At 39.8% G+C, this 27483-nt stretch overlaps 1 protein-coding gene across 7 annotated transcripts in view; it reads left to right on the top strand.

The window, feature by feature from the left end:
- pcdh19 (protocadherin 19) overlaps positions 1-27483 on the top strand; it is an 88995-nt gene that overhangs the window by 43676 nt on the left and 17836 nt on the right. For 4 of the 7 annotated variants that reach the window (XM_032554449.1, XM_032554450.1, XM_032554444.1 and 1 more), the window contains exons 3-4: positions 6872-6930; positions 11985-12157. In XM_032554449.1, the coding sequence (XP_032410340.1) occupies positions 6872-6930; positions 11985-12157 (232 nt within the window). Of the gene's footprint in view, positions 1-6871; positions 6931-11972; positions 12158-27483 lie in introns of all 7 variants that reach the window. The other 3 variants (XM_032554448.1, XM_032554443.1, XM_032554445.1) reach the window with 1 other exon arrangement.

Below are 27483 nucleotides of genomic sequence, written 5' to 3' on the forward strand. Positions count from 1 at the left end.
AGATGGCAGAGGTCTATGAGAAATCTTATAATCAAGTTGAAGGTGTTGATGTTGGTCACCGAAGGGGAGGGAGCAAAAGGTCTGCGATAGCCGAGGAGCATTCCTCCGCTCTCGGAAGGTGAGCAAAGCGCAGGTCCGCCGCGAACAGGTGCATTCATCATCTGCGTCTTGTCCGTGGGTGTCACGCCGCCTGAATTGGAGCTGCTTAGAGGCACGGCTGGGTGCAGACCCAGAGGCGGGGACGTCAGGCGCCAGCACAGACTTGTGAGTCAGGGATTGTTGGAGTGGTGCTTTTGTTCCAAATAGGAAACAGAGAGCGTGTGTGTGTGCAGGAACGCTGATGTGCAGGAGGCTCAAAGTGAAGCATTTCTTTTCACAGACACTGTGTAGGGAATCAAAAAGTTGCCTGCAAGTCCAAGCGCTCACAATGTAGCCTCGATCTGCGCTGCAGAACTACATGAAAAGAGATATTTCTTGTATGAAATATTCCCTCCTTACACTAGGCATGAGCTGCTAGAAGATTCTCACAGCTTTATAACCTTGAGTTGAAGCAGCTTTAGCAAAGCAGGAAATATCACAAATAATCCTAATTGCAGCAATGTGTGCCAAAGGACTGATTGTTGAATATTATATTCCAGATATAAGAAATAAAATACAAGTTTTGGTTTTGATTAAAGAAAATAAAACCAAAAACTTTACGGATTAGAGCAGCAGTTGTTATCTATTTTTCTTCCTATTTTGATGCATAGAGTTAAGCAAAAAGTCAGTTTGTATGAAATTCTGTATTTTTCACAAAATGTTGTATTTTTATCTGATTATTGTGACTGTTTTCTCATGCGCCTATTTAAAAAAATAAATAAATAAATTTTGCACTAGGATATCCAAAACTCAAGGGACTGACTCATCGGGCATTACATGCAATATTTCCTTCCTGGGCAGAGAGGAGGCTGAGACACAACCTAGTGCTGCTTAAATACAAAACGTAGCAGACAAATGTCATCCGACAGTCTTAATAGATTCAGTCTTGTCTGTTGTTCTGTGTGTTTAAAGCCTGCGTTTCAGCGTGGCAGCGAGAACATTAGTTTTTCCACAAACAGCATGGCTGGATGTTCTTTGTCAGCTAAATTGATGACATTAAAGAGTTGCATCCATGGCAGACAGACATGAGGGAATCAGTTTTTCTTCCATATGTGCTTAGTGTTGCTACCCCTCTATTCCCTCCGCCCTTGATCTATTAAATGCAATTTGTCTCAAATGTTAACTTTAAAGGATTTATTGTTCGCTTTGCGGTTGTGGCGGGGTCAGAACTTTGTAAATAGATAAATGTCAATCCGTTTGGTGTTTTGTTTCCATTTTTAAAATGGAGAAGAAAAAGTGTTTCATAGCTTGCGTTCTGGTTTAAATCTGGCTTTCAATCAGCTTTGATGGTACAGAGAGTCAACCAGCTGTGTCACATTTTTTTCCCTCCCTTTCCTCTCCTATCGGTGTGACATCTGCTGAACTTGTCGGGTGTTTACTGGTGTAACAACTGGTGTCGTCACCCCTGCTGCCGCTCTCCGTCTTCACACTGATGCTCCCGCCCGAGCCCCCATACAATGAATACACTTGCATCCAGACTGCCGAAGCAATTGTCACGCTGAGAGGAAGGCAAATCAAATCTTATGGCAGGAACTAGGCGAGGAGATTGCTTTTCCTCTCAGTCGCAGGGAAGCGAGTCCATCGCTCCCTCTGGTTCTGATGGAGGGAAAGAAGAGACGGCTGAAAAGTGGAAAGCTGCTGGGTTATGCCGACGCTCCTGTTGGGCAGGTTGGACCCATTCGCCCTCCTCCCCTCCAATCTCTTTCCACTTCTTCCTTCCACTCGCCCTGACACTACCCATCAGTCACTGGGTGACACCGGGGACTACATCCCTGCCTCCAGTCGTTTGGATGAAACGGAACAATAATTAGAGGGATAGAGTGACTCTGGCCGCTGAACTGGGGCCGCTCAGATCACAACAACACATTGTCCAACCTGATTAAGCGGCCATTTGTGGCATCCACGCTGTAGTTAAGCAGTCCGCGATCGTCTTGCGTGAAACTTGACCTCCCTGCAAGATATATTGACATGTCCTCCAGTTTGAGGTCGGACAGAAATGTGGGGGAGGACATTGCATTTCTTTACAGGAAGCCCTGACTAATGCGTCTGATTCTTCCTCAGAATAGGCCCTCTTGACTGACTCATCGGTGCCCAAGGTTATGCCCCCCCCCCATGATGATTTATTGTTTATTTCCCTATGACAATTTAATAAACAGAGGAAAATAGGCCACATTCTTTGATTAATGGGGAACTGCAGTTTGGAGGAATAGCTGAAGTGGAAGTAATGGAGCTTCCTGAATGCACCGATTGTCAGGGTTCAGACGCCAGGCTGGATTAATATTGACTTTATGCGTTTTCCAGGTCTGGATAAGTATGACAAAGAAAATAGAAAAATATTTTTCCATTCTTCATTCCCTTCTTCTATTACATACATTTGTCTTTCTATGCTTTTTCTTTCCCTCTTCTTTCTTTCCTCTTTTTTTTCCATTACTCTCTTCTGTCTCTTTTGTTGTGCCTTCTTTCCTTCATCTCTTTCTGTTTTTCTTCCTTGTTTTACATCTTCATCATTTTGTCCTTCATCTTTCCCCTTTCCTTTTATTCTTTGCTTCCTACTTTCTTTCCATCTTTCATTTTTAGTCCTTTTTATTTTTCTATCTGTCCTTTGTTTCATTACATCCTTTCTTCTGCAGTTCCCCTTTCTTGTCCTTCACCCATTCTTCCTTATTATCTTTCTATTTGGTCATTTTTTATTCATACTCTTCCAACCTGGTCTTGTTTCCTTCTTCATTTCTTTTTGTTCTTTATCTATTTCCTGTTTTTCTATTTTACAACTTTCCTGTCTTTCTCTCCTTCCTTCTTTTTTGCTGTTCTTCCTTTTCTTATTTCTATCCTTTTTGCAATTCTTTCATTCTTGCAATTCCTTTCGTCTTTTCATCCTTTTATCTTTTTGGTGTTTCATTCTATCCTTTCCTTCTATGTTTCTTTCTTTCTCTCTTTTTTCCTTCTTTCTTTCTTTGTTTCTCTCTTTGTTCTTATTCTCTTTTCCCTCCTGGCTGTTTTGTTTCCTTTTCTTTCTTTTGTTCCTGTTTCCTTTAGCCTTCCATTTTAAACTATCTTCACTCCCTTGCTTCAGCCTTTCTCTATTTCCTTCCTCTCTTTTTTCCTTCTTTCCCTCTCAATACCCTGAGGACTCTGTTGATTTGAGTCAGGAACGGTTCAGGATTTGGATGTGAAGAACCTGCTGGAACCCTTCAGTCGTGTTGTGGAAAGCAGAGTCCCATTTCAGGACAGGGACGGGTTGTGAGTTTGGGTGGTTGGGTGGGTGTGTGGGTGTTGAGTGGGGGGGTTGCCGCCGTCCTCTGCGGGCCGTTCTCACCCAAAACATGCCAACCAAACCAATTACAGCCTGCCGCCTGAGTGACATTCACAAGATATTTTCTATCTGGTCTTTTAAATGAAGTTTTCCTCTTGTTACTCATGCCTTGCATTTTCATTAGTCTCTCAGTGGATGTGCAGCCTCTGTGGCAGATGAGGCAGTTTAATTTTTGTGTGCTGGGATCAAAGCGTCGCGCAAGTGCAACACAAAACATTATGCATAAACTACACAGTGCATAATTTCTGTATTATACAAACTTGAGTCCTCGTACATTGTGATACCCATTCATGCCTCTGCCATGGGATACATGTTTAATAAACATACCCATACAGGTGCATTTGAAAAATGTACCCCTGTTTATGAATTAATTAAAGAAGAATTTGACTTGCATTATTCTGCCACTACTGTTAACTTTGATATTTAATGGAGTCAAGCCGAATGGGAGCAGGAGGAGTCAGGGGTAATACAAATGAACAAACACTGTGTGCCCTAGATTATTTGATACTACTGAAATGTTAATTACATTCCTTCTCATGATTTATCCACTACAGTAATGACTTAAAGTTTAATTAGGGGTAAATGGTAAAAGAAGAAGGAATTACAATATGATGCATTATTATTAAGTAAACATCCTGAGCCTGTGTTAGCTTGTCTTGTGATTTATCAAAGTTTGGGGGACTTTGAAAGATGGACACACCTCAGAAGCTCAAGTTTTCCAAAATGGCCCCAGTCCAAATCAGCCAATCACATGGCAACAACTCACATTTAGGCTTAGATGCGGTGAAGGCGGCTTGCTGATGTTCCAAACAAGCATCAGAATGGGAAATAAAGGAGATTTAGCTGGCTTTAAATATGGCATGGTTGTTGATGCCATACGGACTGGTCTGAGTATTTCGGAAACCGCTGATCTAAAGGGATTTTCACACAAAACCATCTCTTGGGTTTACAGAGAAATGTTTGAAAAAGAAAAAAAAATTCACAAAGCGGCAATTGTGTGGACAAAATGCTTTGTTAGAGGAAAATGGACAGACTGAATGATATGAAGGGTTGAAGCCACACCAGGTTCCCTCCTGTCTGTTAAAATCAGGAAACTGAAGCTACAGTTGATTTTACTTCACCAACATTGGATGATTATAGATCAAAAAACTTTTCCTGGTTTTTTAGTTGTTAGGGTCAGAATCTGATGTGAACAACATGAAAGCATGGATCTGTCCTGACCTATGTCATGCTGTAATAAGTGTTGGCGTAGTTTCCTACTTTTTCCCTGCTAGTAGCAACGTAGCATTGCTTAAATATCAGTGTTGTTACTGACATCTTCATCTCGTTATGACCAGTTAAATATCCCATGATCGACACTTCCTGCAGAGAAATGCACCATGTCACAAAGTTCAAATCATCTCAAACTAATTTCTTGAACATGGGGATGATTTTTCAGTTTTCCAGTAGCTCAGATGTCACCAGATCTCAAGCCATTAAATCACCTCTGGGATGAACTGGATCAGGACTTTTGACTCCTTGGCAAATCTGCAGAAACTTTGAGTTGCTATCTTGTTGACGTAGACCAAAATCTCTTGCTGACCTTGTTGAATTTAAGCCATCTAGACAGTTCTCAAGGCTGAACGGTTCCAACTTCCTCAATTAGTTTGTACCAAGATGAGTTTAGACATTCTAGTGTGGCACTGGCTTACAAAATTTGTGAAGCACTAGCAATTTATGACGCACTTCCAAACAACCTTCAGCATGGTGACTGGTATATTTTTAGTGACACCAAATAGTTTTCTATAGTCATTATCTGTCTGATTGTTATCACAGGGTAAAAATCAAAGATTATAAAAAATATTTGAGCTTTGTCTTATTTTTGAAGCGTTGGGATGTTTTAAAATTACTGTATTTGTTTCTAACAAATAACAAAAAGTGAGATCTTTGTGCACAGTTGTGCTACTTCTACCAACGATTCTGGAAGTATATGTACTAAAGAAAAAATATGGCTTTGGACTGCTGATTGGTTAAGTTAAGTTAGCCACCTCATATCAGGGCTAATGGTAATAGCCAAGCAGAATCCATCTTCTTATTGTTGAAAAGGCAACAAATGACTAGATTTGGCATGAATTGGTCAAAATCTGACCTCACCTATTAAGCTTTAGCTTCCTGCTTGTGCATTTATTTTTTTCCTTAAATGACATTTATCTTGGCTGGAACCTAGTAGCAATCCAAATAGTCAAAGTGTTGAAGCCAGTTACCTTCTAACAAGGTCAGCGTTTGCACAGTCATACTCCATTTCAGTCCAAATGTGTTTTGTCAATGCATATGACAGCTGCACAGGCCCACTGCTGCCTCAACAGCAGGCCTGCGTCAAATAGTTGGTCCACTTGATGATCAGCAACTGTGCTCCAGCGGCTACATTAACCTTTCTTAACTTTAGGAAAGAGGGTTTTCTTCTTTCAGCAAGGCTTTGATGCCGGTATGCTACACTTTCCTCGGAAATCAGGCGTTGACTCTGGCTTTATCAGGATACAGTGTCTCCTCTGTGGAATTTTAAGTGAAGACTGTTTTCTTTCTGCAGAAACTCCTGCTTCGTGTCCAACTTTGTCTGAGGAGTCATATCTTGGCCTGGTGCAGAACGGGGAAATTCCTCGGAGAGGTCTTTGATTTGCCACTGCTCTCTGATGTCTCACCTAGAGTCAGTAGATGTTTGGCAGATGTGGAGGGGCTACCTGCACAAAAGTACTCTCATTCCTTTTGTCATAGATTCTACTAACTGAATAAATGTGGAAAAAATTTACCAAAAGATCCATTTTAACTGTGTTCTTTAATATGGGTCAGAGATCTATTGAATGCATATTCTGAAAGCCTTTTCATCGTGCAATCGCGGAGTTAAGATTCCCCCGGTACACTCTTAATTTCATCTACTGCTCTTATAGTTATTTATTTATTTATTTATTTAATATTTCAACATGAATGTCTTCTCCAACATGGGAAAAGCAGGGAGTTTAGAGAGAGAGGGAGAGGGAGAAAAGGAGAACCTTTCTGTTTCTTCTCCTATCTGCATGATAGTCTGTCCTCCCTTATGACTCCATTTTAAAGACAGTGGGCTGACCGGCAGGGTGGGGAGGGAGCATGGGATCGAGAGCGGGGAGGGCAAAGAGGAGAAGAGCGGCTGCGCTCGCTGCAGCACTCTCCTCTGCTGCTCTCAGCTCTCAGTCAGCCTCTCTACGTGTGTGCTTTGAAAGAGAATAGGAATCAGCCCTTTGAAAGCCGAGGCTGCTCACCAGGGCCTTTGTGTAAAATAACATTTCTACTGAAAGCCAATTACTGCTAACATTATTTTGGTTGCTTCCATTATTAAAAGTACCTCTCTCTGTTGCCCCCACCGTCCTTCCCTCTCTCCTTCCCTCCCTCTTCATCACTCTCTTGCAGACGGAGAATTATTCCATTGATTCCAGTTATGTGAACAGCAGAGCCCACCTCATTAAAAGGTATGTCTTGATTAGGAATTGTTGCCAGCACCTCATTACCATTGTTATCTGTAATTGTTTTATCTTAATGAGAGCACCAGTTGGTGCAGCTTGCATGTGTACCTGCATGTTTTTTTTTTGTGGTTTTTTTTTACTCGGTGTAATTGAAAAGGGGAGGATGAGATTTTGGGATAAGTAATGTAACTCTGTGAAGCATTTAGTGGAAACAAATGTTTAAAAGGGATGTTCAGATTGTTCACTATAAGAAAGATAGTTTCATGTTTTAGAATATTCCACCTCTCTGATTTTACTTATCAGTAGAACATGTGGGTTATTTTACATCTGCTTATGGTTTACTGCAGGAAAGTCCAAATCTGCTTTTATAATCAAAATATCCACAACAACATGTGAGGAATTAACAAATTTTACTACATTTGTTTCCAGCTTACAGGCACAAGAAGTGACACTTTATTCCTAAATTTAACATTTAACATTTAAGATAAAGTTGATCAACTTAATTACTTCTCAAGCCTCAATAAATAAAAAGTATTTGAACACAATGTTACAGAAATACAAAAAGTGCAACAGGAACCTGCAAAATGAAAACATTTGAGGTCAAACCTGAACTATCAGGGTTTCTATGCAGCCTGGAAAACCAGGGTACTTAATTTCAATGTTTTCCAGGTCTGGATAAGTATTAAACAATAAAATAACAATTTTTCTACACTTCCCTTTGAGCGTACACTCTTTTTCTACATCATCAAATTAGAGGGCTTCCTTTTAAATAGCTCATTATTAGCTCTGACTTTAACTGCATTGTTTCATCCTCAATAGTAGGTTGCTTTGGATGAAAGCATCTCCCAAATGCAGAAATATAAACATGCTGTGTTCTTTCTTATTTCTTGTTTCTGAATCTTCCTTCCTTTTGTTTTTATTCCAGTTCTTGTATTCTTTGTTCTTTCTTTCTGTTTGCCCCTCATTTATGTTCTTTCTCCATTTCTTGCTTGTGTTACTTTCTTGTCCCTGCCCACTGTACACATATCTGCCATAAATTTATTGTGAATGTTTTAGTTTTATTTATTATTTAAAATGACTACAAAGGACTGGAAAGTTGAGTCTGGAGTAATGTTTAATTTTAGCATGAAAAATTTGCAGGAACCCTGCAGAGTCTGCCTTCAATAAGCTGCCTAATCCCAGAGGCATAGGAACCCCATTTTATTTATTTCCAAGTAATTAAAATGAAAATTCAGCTTAGTTAACACGTTCTAAAGGCTTAGAAAAATCATCTGTTTATGGTATTAACGTGTACAATTTCAACAGTTCAAATGAGAAATAACCTACATTTAATGAGATTATTTAAGTTTTTTATGCTATGTGCACTCTTTGGATGTGAAGTGATATTTCACACTACATTTCATCATTATTATATGGCTTACAATGTTGTTTTTTTTGCTCTAACTCGATATTTTACCCCCTATGGAAATTTCTGGACAGTCTTCCTGTGTTTTACAAATCTACTGTAATGTTTTTCACCTCTAACACACAAAGCTTTAGATTTATTTCTAAAAGCATGTCTGATTTGGCACATATCGTTTCAAAAAATCTTTTGTAAACTCACATCTTGCTCTGCTGAGGATCTTGACTGGGGAGATGCAGACCAGCGTTAGCCCTCTCTACGCCTTGGAGATAATTCGCCTCTGAACATGTTCTCTTTGCAGCTTCCACTAATTACGTGTGGACAAAAAAAAAATCAAAGTAAGGCTTGTTCTGCTGTTTGATAATTTAAGTACTTTGAGCGTCGTAATTATTAATGATTAGTGCTGCCCTCAGGTCTCTCTCAGATGGAGGGAGAGCTGGGTCTCGACCGAGCGGGCCGCGTCGCACAGAGGGAGACAGGCAGAGGCACCGACCCCGACACGATTACAGTTCCTGCTTTTCTTCATCGTGTTCAGATTACAGACTTTTCCAGACTCAACTTTCCAGAGGATCTCGGTCCTTAGCATTGATTTTTAAAATGTAAAGTAGTAATAGTAAATTCACCATGAATATTTGATAGATATTTCCACAGTGAGCAGGCTGTAAGTATTCAGAAAATCATAAGGAAAGAGAAAAGATAGGACACAAAGAAATAAGGATTTTTGGAAGAGAGAAATGAAGGAAATAAGGGTACATGAAAGGATACAAGGAGGATGCAAGTAAGTGAAGAAAGGAAGGAAGGAAACAAAGGGGACACAAGTAAGAAAAGAAGGAAGGAAAAAGAGGGTCGAAGCAAGGACAGAGAGAATAGAAACAAAAAGGATACAAGTAACGAAAGGAAGTAGAGCAAGGAAGGACAGAAGGAAAAAATTAGAAAAGGAATGAAGGATGGTAATTCAAGGAAGGAAGGAGAGAAGAGAGGATAGCAAAGAAGAAAATAAGATACAGGAAACAAAGCCTTCTGTGTTTTGTATTGTGTAGGAAACCTGTTTAGGAGACATGTCTAGCAGACACTTTGTTAAAAAAAACAACTAAGATTTATTAGATTAAATCCACAAAGTATCAAATTCTTCCACATTCTAAGTTTTTCAGAGTCCAGACTTACAAAAACTAAAGCAGCACCTCAACACTATTTAAAAGTTTTCTCTGGAGGTGTTCAAGGCAACACTTTCATAAATAATATACACTTGAGGTCTCCTTGTGTGAAGAATCAAAGAATAAATGTTTTCTTTGTGCATTGTTGTTCAGCCCACTTGATGCGGGATACTTGATAGGGCTGCAGGAATTCAGCGTCACGGTTTTGAAGGGGGTCATAGTGAAATTCCTTGTACCTCATGAGGGTTTCTAACTGTTTTTGCTGCAGCTCTTGGTTTTTACCTGCGGTAAAACAATCAAGCCTTTCTTTTGTTTGAGGCTGTGCCGCCCTTTTGAAAACCCATTAAGGTAATTCCCCTTCCTTACTTCCTCCCTCCCGCTTTTAAAAAAAAGAAAAAGATTCCTTGCATTAATATAAACAAAGAGCATTCAAGTGAGGGCCTCTGCAGGATACTACAAAGAGATCCCCTCAGGAGCCAGGGAGCCTATGGTCTGGGACAGGTGCAATTACAGTGATAACATCAGAGCCGGCATTACCTCCGCTGCAGTCCTCTCTCCCAGCTTGGGCCGAGGAATGCAGCTCTACCTTCTACTGTCCTTCACTTCCTCCTGTTCCACTTTTTACTTTACCGTACCTTTTTGTTTACGCTGATTCGCCCCTCCTTACAAACCAGCTCTTCTTATTTTCTCTCCCATGCAAGAAACGTGTTCATTCCAGTTTAGTGTTGTTTGTAAAGTAGGATTTGTTCCAGTGGGAAGGAAATCAAACGAGGGGAAATCACGCTGTTACTGTGCAGCTGTTGATTGTGGCCCCCACACCCCACCATCTTTATTGACTGTGAGCCCCAAACAAGACAGATGCTCCGTTTGTATGCTTCCAGCGCCTTTCTTCATCCATCTCCCTTGCAGGATTTCCTGATTACTGCAGTATTTGTTTGATTGTAGTGAGTGAGTGCCTCCTGTTTGTTCGTTGAAATGTCCTTGAAGACGGCACATCCATCCACAATGTCCCCGTCTGAATCACCGCATACTTGCTTTGTGAGGTTCAGAAATATGTGCTTAATCCATAAAAGCTCTCAAAAGATTTGCACTTCCTTCTTATCTTGTGGAAACTGCAAACAGAAGCCAGACATAGACTTTTCTTTTCAAAGGTGTAGTGCTTAAAGGCGACTTATTCTAAAATAAATTACTATTATTCAAGATTGAATCCCTGGAAATGTTCCGTGTTTATGGACACAGCAATCAGAGATTTGTAGGCAAATGCTACCCTCCAGTTCCTATGATACTTTGAACTGATGATACATTTGAAAAGATTAATATTTTTCTTTAAATCTATTAAAAAGGTTCCAAATATTTATTTCTAGCTTTCAGGAAAGAAATCGCTAATTATTTTTTTTATCAGGGGAAGAATTAGTGATTTATTGTAAAACACGGTTTTACACTTTTTTTTTTTCTTTTTTTTTACAAAAGACAAATGAATTTTAAATTGTCTTCAGTATTCCATGTCAGTGATTACTCCAGCTCAGATTTTTCCTTTGTCACTTTATAACTCCATTTCATATCTGTGCCTTAATATTTCATTCTTTCTTGCTTCCATGCACTTAGATATTAGTTTTATCCTCTTTGTGGTAACAACTTTAGAGATAAATAGCTATGAATTACCTAAATCTTACAAATAACTTTGATTGACACAAAGTATCATGCTGCAGGTAGATCAAAGCTACAAAAACACAAAATGATGCACCAAAATAACCATCAACCCATTACTGATTAGTCCAATATCCTCAGCATTTTCTCTGTGTTTCCTAGTGAATAGAAACAATTACCTTAAGTTAGAAATTTCCACAATTCTAAATCCTGTATATTCTAAAGTAGAAATAGGTTGAAAGCTCAAAGAAAATGTTCATGTTATCTGTTTAAAGTTGTATTCTTTCTTGCTTTTTCAACACCTGAATGACCTGTAAACAAGGTTCACCATGTACAAAATACAATTTCCTTTTAAAGGCTACTTCCTTCTCTGTGCCTCCTCTGACTTCTTTCTTAAACGCCTCACTAATAGTCAAAATATTAAACTTTTTTTATGAGAATCCAAGAGTGTTTCCAGCCCGGAATGTGTTAAAACTTTCTGTTTTCTGCTAAAATCAGCTCTGGGTCCATTTAATTTGGTATTGAATGGACAAATCACCTCAAGGACCTGAAAAAGTCAGGTTTGACACAACCAAAACTCAAAAACATTGTGTCATCTTCCTGCAGTAACAACTTCCATACCTACCAAAGAGAGTTTAAATATGGTTCACTGATTATAAAAAGATTGGAGAGTGGAGTTTCCAAAAACAGGCCAGCCAGTTTCTCTATATTCTGTTTGTGGGGCAGGGAAAGAAGATTAAAAGACAGGCAGCTAGTCAAAAACCATCAGGGACCAAGCGACAATGAACACTGTGTCAGAAAAGGTGATGTGACAGTTAATCAACATTTCCCTTTTCTCCCTCCTGGCCCCCATGTAGCACATCAACGTTCAAGGACCTGGAGGGCAACAGCCTGAAGGACAGCGGCCACGAGGAGAGCGACCAGACCGACAGCGAACATGACGTCCAGAGAGGACACTATGTTGACACGGCTGTCAACGACATGCTGAACATGACCGTCCCCCCCAATGTTTGCCAGCTGCCAGACCAAGGTAAGGACGTATTTGCCTGTTGTTATGTGTGCAGGCTGCGCGCGTCAAGAGGTTTGGAGGATGTTGTTTCCACTTTCAAGATAGGCCCCAATATGGATTGGTGTGTTTGTGTGTGCTTGAGTCTGTTTTTACTCAACCAGGACATCTTTTAAGATCCATTATGTCCACTGCAGGTTTCAGATGTGCATAAATAACATCCCCCTTTTTTTCGTCTTTGATGTCCTGCTCTCAGCTAATGTGAGGGATCTCTGACAGATAAGGCCACCCTTTGATTCCAGCTTAGGCAACTTTATTGACTGATAGCAGCCAAGCCGGGTCTTGAAGCGAGGGCGACTTCAGACGTGTTTGAATGGCAGCAATTAGAGCAGAAGGTGGAAATCTACATATCTTCGCTTGTGTCCTTATCCATTATTCAGTGGGAGCATTTAGCAGGGAATTAATGTTGATGTTTCATTTCTGATCGGCTGTTTTAAAAAGAAACATTTACTCCATCGGCAGGGGTCAGGTGACAAGGTCGTGTTCATTCAGACCGAGGAAGAGAGAGGGGGTCAGCGAGAGGAGAACAGCAGGATAAAGCTGTTTCAGGATGTTGCCGGGGGTATTTATGAGCTCAAAGGAAACGGCACACACAGGTGCTGCGGCTCGCCAACACGTGTGAAAATGGTCCAACAATTTGAGATGATCTGAAAATTAGCAGTTTAGCTCGTAATTAGTTTGAATGAAAAGCGTTTGTGGAGGAATCCCTTTGCTCATCCACATGTCACATTTGCTCCAGTTTCTTCAGCTTGTTTAAGGTTTCTTTTCCTGTCTAACATGAAAATAATGTTGGTTCATTTCACACCAACAATGCCCTAGAAAACACTGTCTAGTCACTCACTAGTTCATTCTCGTGCTTCTTTAGTTCACATAAGGCAGGAGGTTTTAATGAGCCAAAGATAGGCGGGAAGGAATCCTGCTTTAAAAATATGCATCATGTTGAAGAATGAACACGATGTGATTTATTTGAATTATTTAGCCATCTATTTTTACCAGTAGCCTGTTAAGTTTGAGGGTGTGGCTTGAAATGCAGTAAAAGACGTCTGCAGGCTCATCTTGGCGTATTTACCCAACCAGATGCTTCACTTGGAGCAGTTTTGCTGTTTATGTTGTTTGACTGGGGAACAATAACATCATGAAACCTTCATTTTATGTTCATCGAGAATTGAGCGATACAAATGCATCTGTCTTTCTGGCCGGCAGCTCTCCTTGTTTTTATTGTTGATGTTTTTTGGGGGTTTTTTGGCTGAGAAATGCAGATGCAGGTGTGCGGGGTCAGAATGAATGGTGACCATTAGAACCGAATTGTCCCGGGTGTTCGCCCGGCAGCGTCGGCCTTTAATAGGCGCAGAAAAGTGAATTGACTGTCTAGTGGTTGCCAGCTGTAATTACTTCACAACCTGTGAAAAAAATCCTCATGCCTCCAAATAATGCACACTGACAGGTCTTCTGGTAGTGGGATCTCATTATTGGAGACAATTAGAAATGATGTACATGAAGAATATTACAAGGGGGAGAGCTCTCTGAGGCGGTGCGTTTTTCATTAACACCACCAATGATTGTATCTGTTTCAGCAAAATGGAAGCGTGTCTCCTGAATGTCTAATGCAGCACAACACTGCCGGTAAACAGAACAAGAGGCTATTTCACAGTGCTGTCCATTCTTTTGACCAGAGTAAAATAGATGATAACAGCGTATCTGTGTGGAATTACAATGTGTTTGCTTCTTATTGGCTTTTTCTTTTCTTCCTCTTTCATCTCCACTCGCTGCAAAGTCACTTTTCCCCCCAGCATGTCTTTTTTAGAAAAAACGAGGTTCCTCCAAGCTGCGGAAAATTATGGAAAAATATGGAATTAGATTTATTTTCTCTGGCATAGATAAGGCTGGAGAAATTGATTCTTTAATTCCTGGACCCATTGTTCAAACGTTGTATCCATCTATCCGTTCATCCAAAAGCATCTCTTTTAATAAGTTTAACAATTATTTCATCCGTCCAGTCATCCTTTCAGCTGTCTGTCCATCCATTCATCCGTCTATCCGCCTGTTTGTCTGTCTTTCTATACAATTCAAAGCTGATTAGGGAGTTTTGGTGATTCATCAAACTTTACAAAAGAAAAACATGCTCATACTATCTGTCCATCCAACTCTCTTTTATCAGTCTTCTCACCATCTATCTATCTATCTATCTATCAGTCTGTCCATCCATTATCCAGTATTCTCCCACTGATGAATTCACCTATCACTCTGTTCATTCCTTCAGTCTCTTGTTTTTGCTGGATCTTAATGGACTGACTGGGAATTATGGAAATTTAAGCCAAGAAATGTCTAAAACTGCTTTACAAGAGATACAGAGGAACTCTGTAAAGACTGTCGGGAAGCTAATGACTGCCTCGGATCTTTTTTTTCCTCATTGTTTTGGATGTCAGTCTGCTACAGTGGTCACACCAGAGGGGCTGTTCATAGTTGTTAAATGATTTGCCCAAAGATGACATGCAGAAATGTAATGACATGGTGGATGAAATTGTCCCCCGTTTCCATCTCAATGGTCTAATTACACAGTTAAAGGGCGGAGAAGGCTGACAGTGATGGGCACATGATGCACAGTTGAATCCGTCTCTCCCGGTTTATGCGAGTTTTACATGATCAGAATTTCTCCAGAGCTCCTCAGGAGAACGCCGTGGCTCTGTCGTTTCCCTGCTGCTTGTTTTACCCCTGCGTACGAACCGACTCGAGCATGAAGGCAGAAAAACAACCTTTGAGGTTTATGGAAGATGAGAGGTACAGTGGTTACACATTATGTGCTGATGCGGGCTTTACTTTGAGATCGTCTGTTTTAATTGACAAAAAAAACGGACACTTTTCTGTTGTGTGAATAGGGGGAGATTTTTAGAAAACAAAGCGGCATCTCAGCTAAACGCCCCGCTGTTTAGACGTCTTCTGGGAGTAAATCTGCTGTGTGGTGTGCTGTGCCTCGCCTGCCAGCTAAAGCAGAAAACAAGTTGAGAGACTGCAGTTGCCAAAGGACTACAGCAGCACGCTAGCTAAGGATAGCAGCACCTACTTTTTGTGTGTCTGTGTTTGATTTTTATTGTTCTGTTCTCTTGTGTTGATAAGTGTAAAGAACAAAAGGAAGTTGTAAGAGGAAAAGGAGGAAGGGTTAAACTCTGGGGCTTTTCACCATGCAAATGTTTACCATTCCCAGTGCCATGCAAAGGCTTTGTTTGCCCAGGAGACAAGCCGCTACCTTTAGACAAAGACCCGGCCTTCCCTTCATTCTGTTAACTTTCATGTGGGAATCCGATCACAATGGATTTTTCCCTCCTCTCTGATCAAGCAGCAAGGGCGTCTCCAGGAAATGTCTTAAGAGGGGTCCAGAAGGGGGCCACTAATAATATTTGGGTGAGCACAACAAAACCAGAAGCCTAGAAGAGTTCAGGGATTTTAATAAAAAAGCATGAACTTAAAAACAGTAACTATAGACCAGGAATTAGCCAGTTAGCATATACATACGCCACCTTAAAATTTGGTGTCCATGATTTTAAATTGCTGTATCGCTCCAAAACTTTGACCTATTTGTGATCATGCTACTATTTGACAAATATTCAGACACTTGCGTCATAAAGGAAAATAGAAAGCTGAATAATATAAATAAATAGATAAAGTAGAGTGAACTAAATTGTTGAATTTGTCACTTTAAAAGCCTCTTTGCTCTTCTGTGCCACTGGTTGGATTTTGTGATTTAGAAAAAAAAAAAAGAGCAACTGGTTTATGTTTTAGTGTCTCAAGATAATAACTTTTAAAAAATATTCTTCATGCTTTCCATGCACAACTACTTCCTTAATTTTGGGAGATCGGCCGGTTTTTACATGTGAAGCCAGTCTTATCCATTGATTTTTTCTGTAAAGGTTTAAAAATCAGCCTCTGTCCTCTTTTGCTCTCCATTCAGAGAGGATTGACTGATAGACCGGCCCACCAGGTCATGTCTGCACGTTTACTGTTAACAATAGTCACCCCACTGTTGCCAGTTCAGCCACTTTCTTGCTATATTGAGCAATATTTCAGCCAAAAAACATTGGTATAGGCCAAAATTGGAATCGGCAGGATAGGCTTCTTAAAGATCGGTAATCGGCCAGAAAACTGCAATCGGTGCATCACTAATTTTATGTCTCAGATGCTGAAGAGGAAGTCTAAGCTTCTAGGCATAATATTTCTAAATCGGCACTTCTGATTGGCCTTATTGTTCCTCATGACAGGTCCTCCCCTGGAAGCATTGTCTGCCTAGAAGACATGCTGTGTTAGACAAAGACAGAGTCACCTGCAAATTTTTAAAGGTGTCCATCAACCCCACTTGGTGACCCCACTGGAGGACAGTCCAATAATGGTGTTGCGTCCCTGGTGGGTTGGACTTTTTTCTATCCATTATTTCTCCACGGGCTTATCAAGGTGACGTTCAGTGAAGTGGTTGTGGAGAGATTTTCGACTTATATCTGAGTGAATAACTCCTTGTTGAATCCCTGCCTGGAATCTAAAGAAGAGTGTGTGCTCTTTTCAACGAGCTGACCTTAAACATCCCTCACCCTGTGGATTAGATTTGGAAAGTATCTGAGGACCAAATTATTTTAAATCTCTTAAAATCTATAAATGGAAGGGTATCTTTAACACGTAATCTGCCAGTTGAATAAAAGGACGATGTTGCTGAAACTGTAAACTGAGGAGAAGAGCTATATATAATGAATTCCTCTTTATCTTTGCAGGCATGTCTGTGAAGTTAGGGGGGATTTTGTTGAAATAGGGGACCTGCTAGCTTCGGCTCTGTGGAACCATTAGTGTCAGGGGAACTGGCTCTGAGGGGGCTGGTGACAAAGGGAGCTTAATCTATTTTTTCCGACTTTCTTTGATTGTTGTAGCTCACATTGTAATTCCTCTCGGATGTGGATGAGCTATGGTTTTCAAGGATTAAGATTCATGTATTGTTAAATCGCTCAAGTTACCTCAGCATGAGTGGAAAAGACGGGGGCGCCGCGTCATTTGCAGCATTGCCATTTTCTGGTTTTAGAGGGTTTGCAGCCTGGGTTTTACTATTGTTTCCAGGTCACTGTATAAGTGCTCATCAAGTAGATTCAGTCCTGCCTGGGCTGTTAGACTCAAAGGGGATGCAGGACTGCTCAATTAGCCAGAGCAGGGAACCAGGCGCCTTTATTTCTGACATATTCCTTGGCCTCCACCTCTGGAGAATATCTCTCATCTATCTGTTAGCTCCCTGTGGGTGTGTGCCTGAAGCTGAAGCCCAGGAATGGAAGCCCCCTTTGTGGGCTGCACATTTCTTCATATTCCCTTTTTCCATCAGTAGATCCGCAGGGTTTCACTGTTCCTAATTGATTTAAGCCCCTCCTCCCCCTATTTCCACCTTTTTTCTCTTCCTTCCTCTCTCGCTATCTCTCTTTCTCTCTCTTCTTTCTTCAGACTGCAGACACCTCCAACCCACATCTCCCAAACTTTGTGCCAGTCAAGCACTTCCCTTTCCCCCTGTTGAATTAGAGGAAGAGTAAAGGCACCTCACATGTTTCTGCCACGAACTTGCCCTAAATTCGGCACGGGAACATTTCTAGTTTGCAGTTCTCTGATCTACTAACGAAAAATGCTGACAGGTGTCAGAATCAGGAAGGCAACAGGAACGGGGCTGTGCTGACAACACTACAGGAGGCGGAGAGAGTCTGTGTGCGAGGGAGACAGAGATTGAGAGATGAGCTGAGAGTCTACTAAGCAGTCTTAGTGAGGGAAAATAAAAAGGGAAGGGAAGAAGAAACAAAATCCCTGACAGGCAGGAGGGATTTTTTTCTCCATTCCTCTTGCTATGAGGTAAATGGGAATTTGCCAGAGGATGTGACTGATTCCCAAACAACATTTGTTTGAATTAGGTATCAAAACTGCTGTACAAGACACATGTTGCATTGTGATACTTTATGATTAGATTAACAAGTAAACTCCACTCTGAGACCATCCATTTTGATTTGGATTTGCCTAATTTAATGTGGGAACCGGTGGAGGTAAAATGGCTGACAGTGACAAAGAGCTGGGTGCAACATTAAGGTAGATAGAGTGCAAACACACTCCATGCTTGCTAGCAGGTGTAGTGGAGTCTGTAATGAACAACCCGACATGCAGATTTTTGCCTCCGAGTTGTGGAGACGTGAGGATAAAAAAGAGAAAGAAATAAAATGTCATTCCAAGCCGTGTCCATCTGGGCTTATCTTTTTTATTGTGCTTATCAGTGAATGAAATTCTGTTACACTGTGAGGTGCCTGGCTGTGTCATATTGAAATTACACCTAATATAATAAAACAGAGCAGACTGATATTGATTTTGCACCTTGTAAAAAAACGACTCATGTGACTGGAGGGGAAGATGTGATTTTTCTGCTCTTTTTCCTTCTCACTGTGCGATTTGGAAAAAAAAAATGTTTCTGTTCAAACGCAGCTTTCATTTCTCCTTTAAGTTTTTTTTCTTTTTCTAAATTGCTCACAACCTCCAGGTTAGTTTTTGTCATATTTTCAAAAGCGTACTGACGATTTTTCCAAGAATCGTTTGAAAAAGTACTCTCCTTTTTTTCATGACGTTATTGGAGACAAGTGAAAACAAATGTGGCATATTTTGGCTGCCTGACGGCTTTTTGCAAACATTGCCTCTAGCTGCTCTTCTTTAAAGCTACCTCCCGGACTTTTCTGTAACTCACTTCACATGCAGTTCATCAACTATAAAACAACATACAATGATCAGTTTTTTATTCATCTTCCTAGTTTGCTGTTTCTTTTTAAAAAATCCAATATACCTCAGAAACTAATTTCTATCCTCACATGGTTGTGGTGACATCATCTGAGGCATAAGCTGAGTTGTTTTGAGGCCTCTCCAATTGATTTCTCCTCATTTTTTACATATTTTAAATCAAATTACTCATTCAAAAGTGCTTTTTGTTTTCTGCTTGGCTGCAGCAAAAAGTTTGAGTTGTGTTTTATGAGCCTTGCGTGAGTTTTAGGATAATCAGACATAGAGCGGTTTGCAAGAAGATGTTTGCAATTGCAGGTTAATTCTATCCTTCGCCAGTTCGTGGCAATACTTCTCCCTCAATACTGCCGTTTTTGTTTCATAAAGAAACCATTCAGTACTTCTGGATTTAATAGAAATATTCTTTATTTTCCCAAAGAGGGGACAGTTAGGAAATTAAACTATAAAGTGTGTTTGTTGGTTTTGTAATCAAGTTTTTCCATTAATTAGAGATAAATTCTCATTAAATGTTCAAATCTCACATGTAATTTCCATCCATCCATCCATTTTCTGTTCACCCTTTGTCCCTAATGGGGTCGGGAGGGTTGTTGGTGCCTATCTCCAGCTACGTTCCGGGCGAGAGGCGGGGTTCACCCTGGACAGGTCGCCAGTCTGTCGCAGCACATGTAATTTAATTCATTTAAATATTGTATTTTGGAGCAAACTCTTATGAATTAGGACAGCTGAATTTTATGAATTGAGAGAGATAATGTGCCCTGATCATACGAAAATAACTCTAATTCAGTTTACTGGAGCCCCATTGCAACATTTTTCTGCAGTTGACTATAATTAGATTAAAAGATTAAAAGAAAGGACTTCTAAGTCCTTGGTTGTCAAAACAGTTAAAAAACATTCTCTGGTAGGTATGAGTTGCGACATGTAGGACATTAAACACCCCATCTTACAGTAGAAAGCAACATTTCATAAGCCTATCTTTATTTTATTTAACTTTTATGTTACCGTTTTAGTCCCACTGAGATCAGAGATCTATTTTACAAGGGAGACCCGGCAAAGACAGCAGCAGCATAATTACAGTAAAAACCAACTACGCACTCAGAAAACACTCGATCATTTATATAATCTGCAATAATATCAACATATTTTTAAACTTCTTTAATTTAAAAAGAGTTTGAAGTTATTTTCATTTCCATCATTTTATGAGCTGGTTAAAAATGGGGAAAATACTAATCCAGGATTTATGCCAAAATCAGTGTAAAGTCGCCGTGTTGGTGTTTACCACCTAATGCAAGTTGATCACCTTCATTCTGGGATCTTTTATGGCGTCAACAACCTAAATGCGTACAGAAATTATCTTTTTTTTTTATCTCTTTGAATTTTGTGAAATCCTGTAGTGGAAAACCAGACATTATTAACCAGCTCTGTTTTTATTGTCTGTATACATTTGCTACCACCAGGTAGCATCTGTAACTGAGCTCAGACAGAAGCCGCACACAAAAGGTCTTCATTTCCAGTCGAGACAGAAAACATATAGTAACGTTATAATACCATAATGACTTCGGCTGAACCCTCGTGCTGTCAAAGCTCTTCTGAATGTACTCAGTGTATTTAATCAGCTCAAGAGGGGACTGCTTATCTCTTTGCACTTGTCATGGATAGCGTATTGAACATATCAGAGGGAGAAATGGGAATAGTTCATTATTTTCTAGAGCTCACAATGAGCCTGATGTATCTCGTTGCAGGCCCTCCACTGACAGCTCATTTTTTAGACAATCCTGGCATTCAGTTCACAACGAGACGGTGCAAAAAAAAAAAAAAAGAGAGGGAGAGGGAGAGTGAGAGACAGAGACTTGGAGAGAGGGAGGAAACACAGAGGCAGACAGAAAATAGGTCTCCGGATCTCCATTGCTTATTCATGACGCTGTGGCATGCTAGGTGTGTTAATAATCTCCGCAGAAACCAAGAGAATCACGGTTGTTTGTTGAACACCTTGCCAAGCTGGGTCCCAATCAGCAGCAGATGGGAAAACAGGGGGATCAGGATGATCCCAGACAGAGGGAAGGAGATTAAGAGCAGGTAATGCACAGAAGTTGATGGGGGCCGAGTGTGTATTAAAGAGAGAAGGGGAGAGTACCTGAATTTTAAATCCATCTGAGAGTGTGCGTACACAACATACTGAGGAGCCTCTGTGTGCATGCAGGTGTGCGTCTATAAAGGTTAATCAGAAATGGAGTGGAAAAGAGAGAGGCACAAGGAGAAAGATGAATAAAGAAATGCTGTGGGTAGGAAGGGAGGAGAAGAGTTAAATTCAAGAAGCAGCACTACAGCGTTGTCTCCAGTTTGCTTGCCTTTTGTGGCCCTGATTGATTCTGTTCTCATCTGAGGAACTAAGGCAGCAGCCATTTTTCTAACCGCACTGCATTGTGTGTTTAATTCTTTGAGGTCGCAGCGTGGACACAAGCCGCTTCCCACTGTAATTCAAAGCAAGGAGCAACCATGACTGTGGGGTAAAACAAAGCAGTGAGGACTGCAGTAACATTAGTACTGAAATCACAAACGCCTCGTGGGTTTGGGTTGTGTCACTTTCAAATGTACCTTGTTACATTAAAGCAATGCCTACAGAGAAAGACACCTGTTGGTGTGCATTTGCATTTTCCAAACAGGGAACATGCCCCGCGCAATTCTAGCACACATTATTTATATTGTCCAGAGGCCATGCAACCTTTTGTGTATTTACTATTGAATGCAGCGTATCTTTCTGCACAAGCTGAAGCAATAAAGGTCTCCCTTTCAAAGCTTTCTGCCAGCAGGGATTTAAAACACACATTTTGTAACATGTCAGAAATTCATCCACACTTTTTTATAAATATATTTCTTTCACATAAAAAAAAAATTCTGTTCCAGGTTATTTCTCAACAAACTGTCCCAGAAAGATGAGCAGCCAACAATGCTAACGTTAGCAAACAGCTATTTCAGAGGTTTTTTTCTTGGGTCCAGACTGCATTTAATTATCTGTGATAAAATCTGAAATAACCTACTGTACACTCAACTGAATAAGTCCTAAAAACCTCTTCTGTCCGGTTAAGTTGTTTATCTAGCAGCATTGCTAAAACAATGCTAGTGGCTAACCGTTAGCGACACGTTAGAGCTTCACAAGCTGAACTAATAAGAGTTTATTTAACAGACTGGCTTTAGTCAAGTCTTTCTCAAAATTTGAAATACATAGACTGAATCAACATATTCATTGAATATGTTATTCTAGAATATGTTGATTCAGAACATGCTAAACTAATATCTTACAGTTTTTTGTGAGTTTCAACAACAATCATCTCGAGTTAAAATCTAAAATACTTCAGAACCAAGACTGGATGATTTTATGCTGAACAGATTTTTTTAAACACAGTTTGAGATGAAGAAAACTTTTATTTGGATTTGTGATTAAACAAAAAGGGAGCATTTATTATTTTTGTTGTTGTTGGGGTTGTTAGGACCAACGTTAGTATAACACAGCCATTAAAACCATGGTACATAGACAATTGAAACATGAACTGGAATATCTAACAACATTCTTTAACAGTTTGAAATGTTTAGTCCATGAAACCAGATTAGCAGGAATCTTTTCATTTTTCAGATCTATCTTTTTTCTTGTGGAAGAACAGTGTTGTGTTTTGATGTATCTCAGAAATGGGATGTGTTGCCACATTGCGTTCACTTTCCACCTCTATAAAAATATCAGACACTATTTGCAAGCATGCAGAAAATTGTAAATTCTTCAGAAAAGAATATACATGTATATAGCAACAAAATATATTCCTAATCTATAATCATATATCTATCTTAAGGTAAATTCAATTTGCTTGAAGGTTCTTTCAATTACTGCTTCCATGCTGTTGCATCTGTGCCACCAGACCAAAATGGGCATTCTGCCATTGACAGGCGATCGTAATCTGAACCCAATTTACCCCCCAGATCGGCTATCTTATCATCATGTGCTGTAAATTTAATACAACCGTGCGTTAACAAAGGATCCTCTCAAAACTGCCATTCTTCATTTACAAACACACCGCAGGTTCATGTAGGCTGCTTCACAAATGCCTGTCATAACAGCAAAAAATACATGTTTCTTCAAAGGAAGTGTTGTAAGTTCTTATTCACTGTGGTTTTCCTGTGTGTTGAAATTTCACATTTCTTGAGGCATCTATAGAGACGCTCTCCCAAGGACAATGATAACATCAGTCGCACCAAGTGGATGTTGTTTCAGCAAATGCCACTTATAGTTAGGTGAATAAGCCCTCTTGTCTCCATGGTAATTTAGCATTGACAAAGAAGCAAGAAAAGTGATGTACTGGAGAAAAAAGGTAATTAGTTTAGACACATACAGGTTAAAAACATGCTTAATTTTAAAGCAGCTCTATATATGAATGGCAGTGACTATTTTATGACCCAAACATGACTTCTGCTCTGGACATATGAATCATTTTAAGGATTAAAACTGGTGTTTACGCCAAGAGTTGTAAAACCTCAGGTCCAAAAGTCACCATTTGACTTCAATTTAAAATCAAAGGTCTAAAACTACCACTGATGAGAAAATACTATCCATCTGTTCATTCACTTTCCATGTGGGACGTTGATGCTTATCTGGACAGACCAGTAAATCAAAGATCTGAGCAGATTCCTTAGATTAAAACTTTCTTAAATTATTTAAAGTGAAGTTACATTGTAACAACTAGAGCAAATGTCACACGTTCCCCCAGTCACAGAGATATTTAGTATAATATTTTTAATTGTCTGTGTTCAGTAAGCTGCCCAGGCTTAAGACCATGAGATATATGGTCAAATTTTTTTCAAATTTCAGTTTGTTTTCTATTTGTTTTCAGAGTTACATATTTAAAAAAAATAAGATTCTTTCACCAAAAATTTATCTATTTATATGGTAGGAGTCTAATATTTTGATAAATAATCCAATTTATTGGGATTAATTCAATATTTTTCTGAAGCTATTAATAAAGAGAGGAGCGTAGATCTTTCACACAGAAGGAAAGTAAAGACAATATCTCCAAATATTTCTTAGTTGTTTTATTTGTAAGATCTGATATTTTCTGCCCCGCTAAAATGTTTGGACAACACTTTATTTAAAACACACGTAGGGCCATCATTTATTTATAACACAAACACAGAAAGGTTACGTCTTGCATATAGTAGTATTTGGATCGGGCTCATTTCAGTTTGCTTCCTCTTTGTTTTGATATGACTCGTTGATCATTTGGATCCTAACGTGTTCTTTGCGGTTCCAGGATAATTGTGTTCAAGCGAAACCTTCAGGAAGATATTCTGATCATAAATGAAGCGCTGCTATTTAAAGCAGCATGCTGCACTGTGTTCGGATCTCTCCCACTTGGCTCGATGAGCCTCAGGTGTTATTGGTTGAGCTGCCATTCAGCTGACTGGAAAAATTACAGCACAACAGGGGAGAATGTATCACCGCCTGATAACCTATTGTTTTTTTTATGTCACCAATGCAATCTGTGTACATAATTTTTTTATTGACCTATTAAAACCACTTCCAGGTCCCAATCTTCTATTATCACTCTGAGCCAATAACATTCTCTTACCAAAGAATCCGTTACTCCATCCTTGTTGATGAAATGGTAGGACTGTAGACTAATACAATGTGGAGTAAACAACTTGATGAGGACATCCTATACCCATAGACTTCCTCCAAGGAACCTCTGTGTGCGGCTTGAAGTGGGCAAGATAGTTGCAGAGTGACTGCCAAGGCAAGGCTTGTATTACAGGGATCCCAGGATATCAGACACCAGGCGGCCTGAGCTCCCTCCAGGCAGGACAGAGTCTGGCAGCTGGCCCACAGCCCAGATAGCTATAATCAGCTCCATTACCTGTAGCACTGACGCCTATTTAGGGGCCGTCATAGTGGAACTACGGCTGCACAGAGGGGATTAAGGACGCAGCAAAATTTGGGGAAAAGTACAAATAGTATGCAGTTACACCAGTCAATGCTACACCTGCAGGAGCGCATTCATAGCTGCACACAAACATGCAGTGAATGGGGAGAGATTTTCTGGGCATTATGCGTCTTGGCACAGGGCATTTGTTTTGTCGTCTCCTGCTCTATTCCTATGAAAGGAAAGATTAAAAATACTCTGTTTAAATGGCGTGGGGGGAAGAATCAGCTGTCTTTTGACAAGTACATTGTAGCCTGCAGTTCTCTGTGCAGAATACAAAGAGACATTTATCACTGCAGCTGTGGTAAGGAAGGAAGAAAGAGAGAGGGGGGGCCTCCAGTGCTGCGGCATATAGTGTATCTGTCTTTTTTAACCCTTATTACTTCCTTTCTCTGGGAAAAATATTTTACCTCCCTCCTCTTATAGCCATTTGGGATTTCCTTTGCTTGTTTTTTTCTTCTTTCATTTCCACCATCTACCCTAATTCCTTTGTCTTCTCCATTTTCCTTTTTTCTATTGTTGCGCTCATCACCTTGCATCTGCTGACAACATTATTACTCAAATGGATTATGAAGCAGAAATATGTAAAGTTATGTCGTCCTCCTCAGTTGTGGCAACAAAAGGTTACTACCTCAGGCATAGAGATGTAATATTTCCATATTTTCCTCTCCTCATGTATATTCAGAGGGAGTGATTTATCCCATAACGTTTTACGGCCGTTTAAATTCAGCGTCTCTCCCTTAGACATACTGTAAATCTAAAGCATGGCAGAATGTGCTTGTTGGATTTGTACTCTGCAGAAGTTAAACAGAGGTTAAAGAGAAGTCATCCAAACCACCTCTATCATTACTATCTTTCATTCACCAATTAGTGTCAGTGTTCCCCGCTCTGTCCCCCACATGACCTTGCAGAGATGAGCTCAGTGTGCCGTAATTCTGCATTTTGAGTCGGCCTCAGGAGTGGGAGGCACCTTATGGCTGCCAGTGACCCACATTATAAACTATTGATGAGCGACGGAGGGTGCAGTAACAGAGAGAAAAGACCTTCTGGGGTATGTCAGGATCCAGATCCTCCCCGCCCCCCTGTGCCCTTTTCCGTCTCCCTCCTCAGCAGTTTACCCTAAAACCTTGTCTGCATTTCGTCTCTCAACAGACCTTCATTGTAAAAACCTTCTGGGTTTTTTTCTGTCATCACTCACCTCTTAAAGTAACTCACTAATGCAGACTAAACGTGGACCAGTTGCTCTTATCAGGATATATGGAGGTTTAAAGAGGTTTCACTGTTACCATAAATGTTTTCTGGCATGTTGCTCCCCCGGTTCAAAGTAGTTTTAATGAGATGCAAGCAAACGAACCAGCTAATTAGGCAACTCAAACATAACTTTCTGAACGTATAAGTGTGTTTTTTCTTAGCTCTGATGCATCATTTTGGTGCATGAGGACAAATCAGTTTCCCAACTTCATTGACTTCCTTCAGTGTATCGCACGAGTCTCCAAATCCAGTCAGGAGCTTTCTGTTTTTAGGCACAACTTTACTCTAACATGCCTGAATCAAATGAATAATTCATTATCAGGCCTTTACCAAACTCCATACATCTAGAAGAAGTAATTTAACCTTTTGAATCAGGTGTGTTGGAGCATCGATGCATCTAAAAGTTGTAGGAGAGTAACTTTTAAAGACTGTAGTTAGAGTAACCCTCACTACAGTTGTTCAGTTTTATTCAACTATTAAGATCCTGATTTTCTAGTAAAACATCTTAAAATATTAACTTAATAATGGATAAGGCCTGGTTCCTTTGGAAAAATCAAAATTCCTATTTACGTAATTGGCTACATTGAGAAAAGAAAATGGAGCGCCAACATAAAAAACAAAACAAAAAAATAGCTAATTTATTATATGTAATTTAATTGAATTAGCCAAACGTACTTCATTTACATTTGTGTTAATATGACAACTTAATATATTTACTTTGATAAACTTAATTTGATTACTTTTAACAAAAATATATATATATTTAAAGTGGGATCACCTGTTTTCTTTTTGTATCTGAGTAGACAGTTAATAAATAACTAGTTAGTATCACTTTGGTAACCTTTCAGTGTTACTACAATCTATAATTACAGGGAAAAGGCTCCGAGAAACTGAAGTTGTATTTCGTTTAATTCAGTACTGCCCCTCCCCCTGCTGTTGCTGCACACTGGAAGAAAGAAAGCTGCCACACTTTTCCTTCAGTTGCTTATAAATATCTCTGGCTGTAAAAAAAAAAAAAAAAAAAGAAAGAAAAAAGACAATTGTGTCGTGGAAACCAACTCTATTAAGATAATGTTTTACATTTGACAAACTACAAGCAGCAGGTTTATTAGGCAGCCAAATGCAGAGTGGCTATTTGAGGAAATAGCCTGACTAATAATCAGCTAACATCGTGTTAGATTTGTGTTAATAAAATAATAAGAAGTTATTACACTGTTAATAATAAGAAGTGTAATAATCAGTGCAATAAAGGTAAGTAGAAATGTTAGAGAAGAAAGAATAGCAATTAGATCAGGT

Source organism: Xiphophorus hellerii, chromosome 23 (genome assembly GCF_003331165.1).
Source record: "Xiphophorus hellerii strain 12219 chromosome 23, Xiphophorus_hellerii-4.1, whole genome shotgun sequence".
In the NCBI taxonomy this organism is placed as follows: domain Eukaryota; kingdom Metazoa; phylum Chordata; class Actinopteri; order Cyprinodontiformes; family Poeciliidae; genus Xiphophorus; species Xiphophorus hellerii.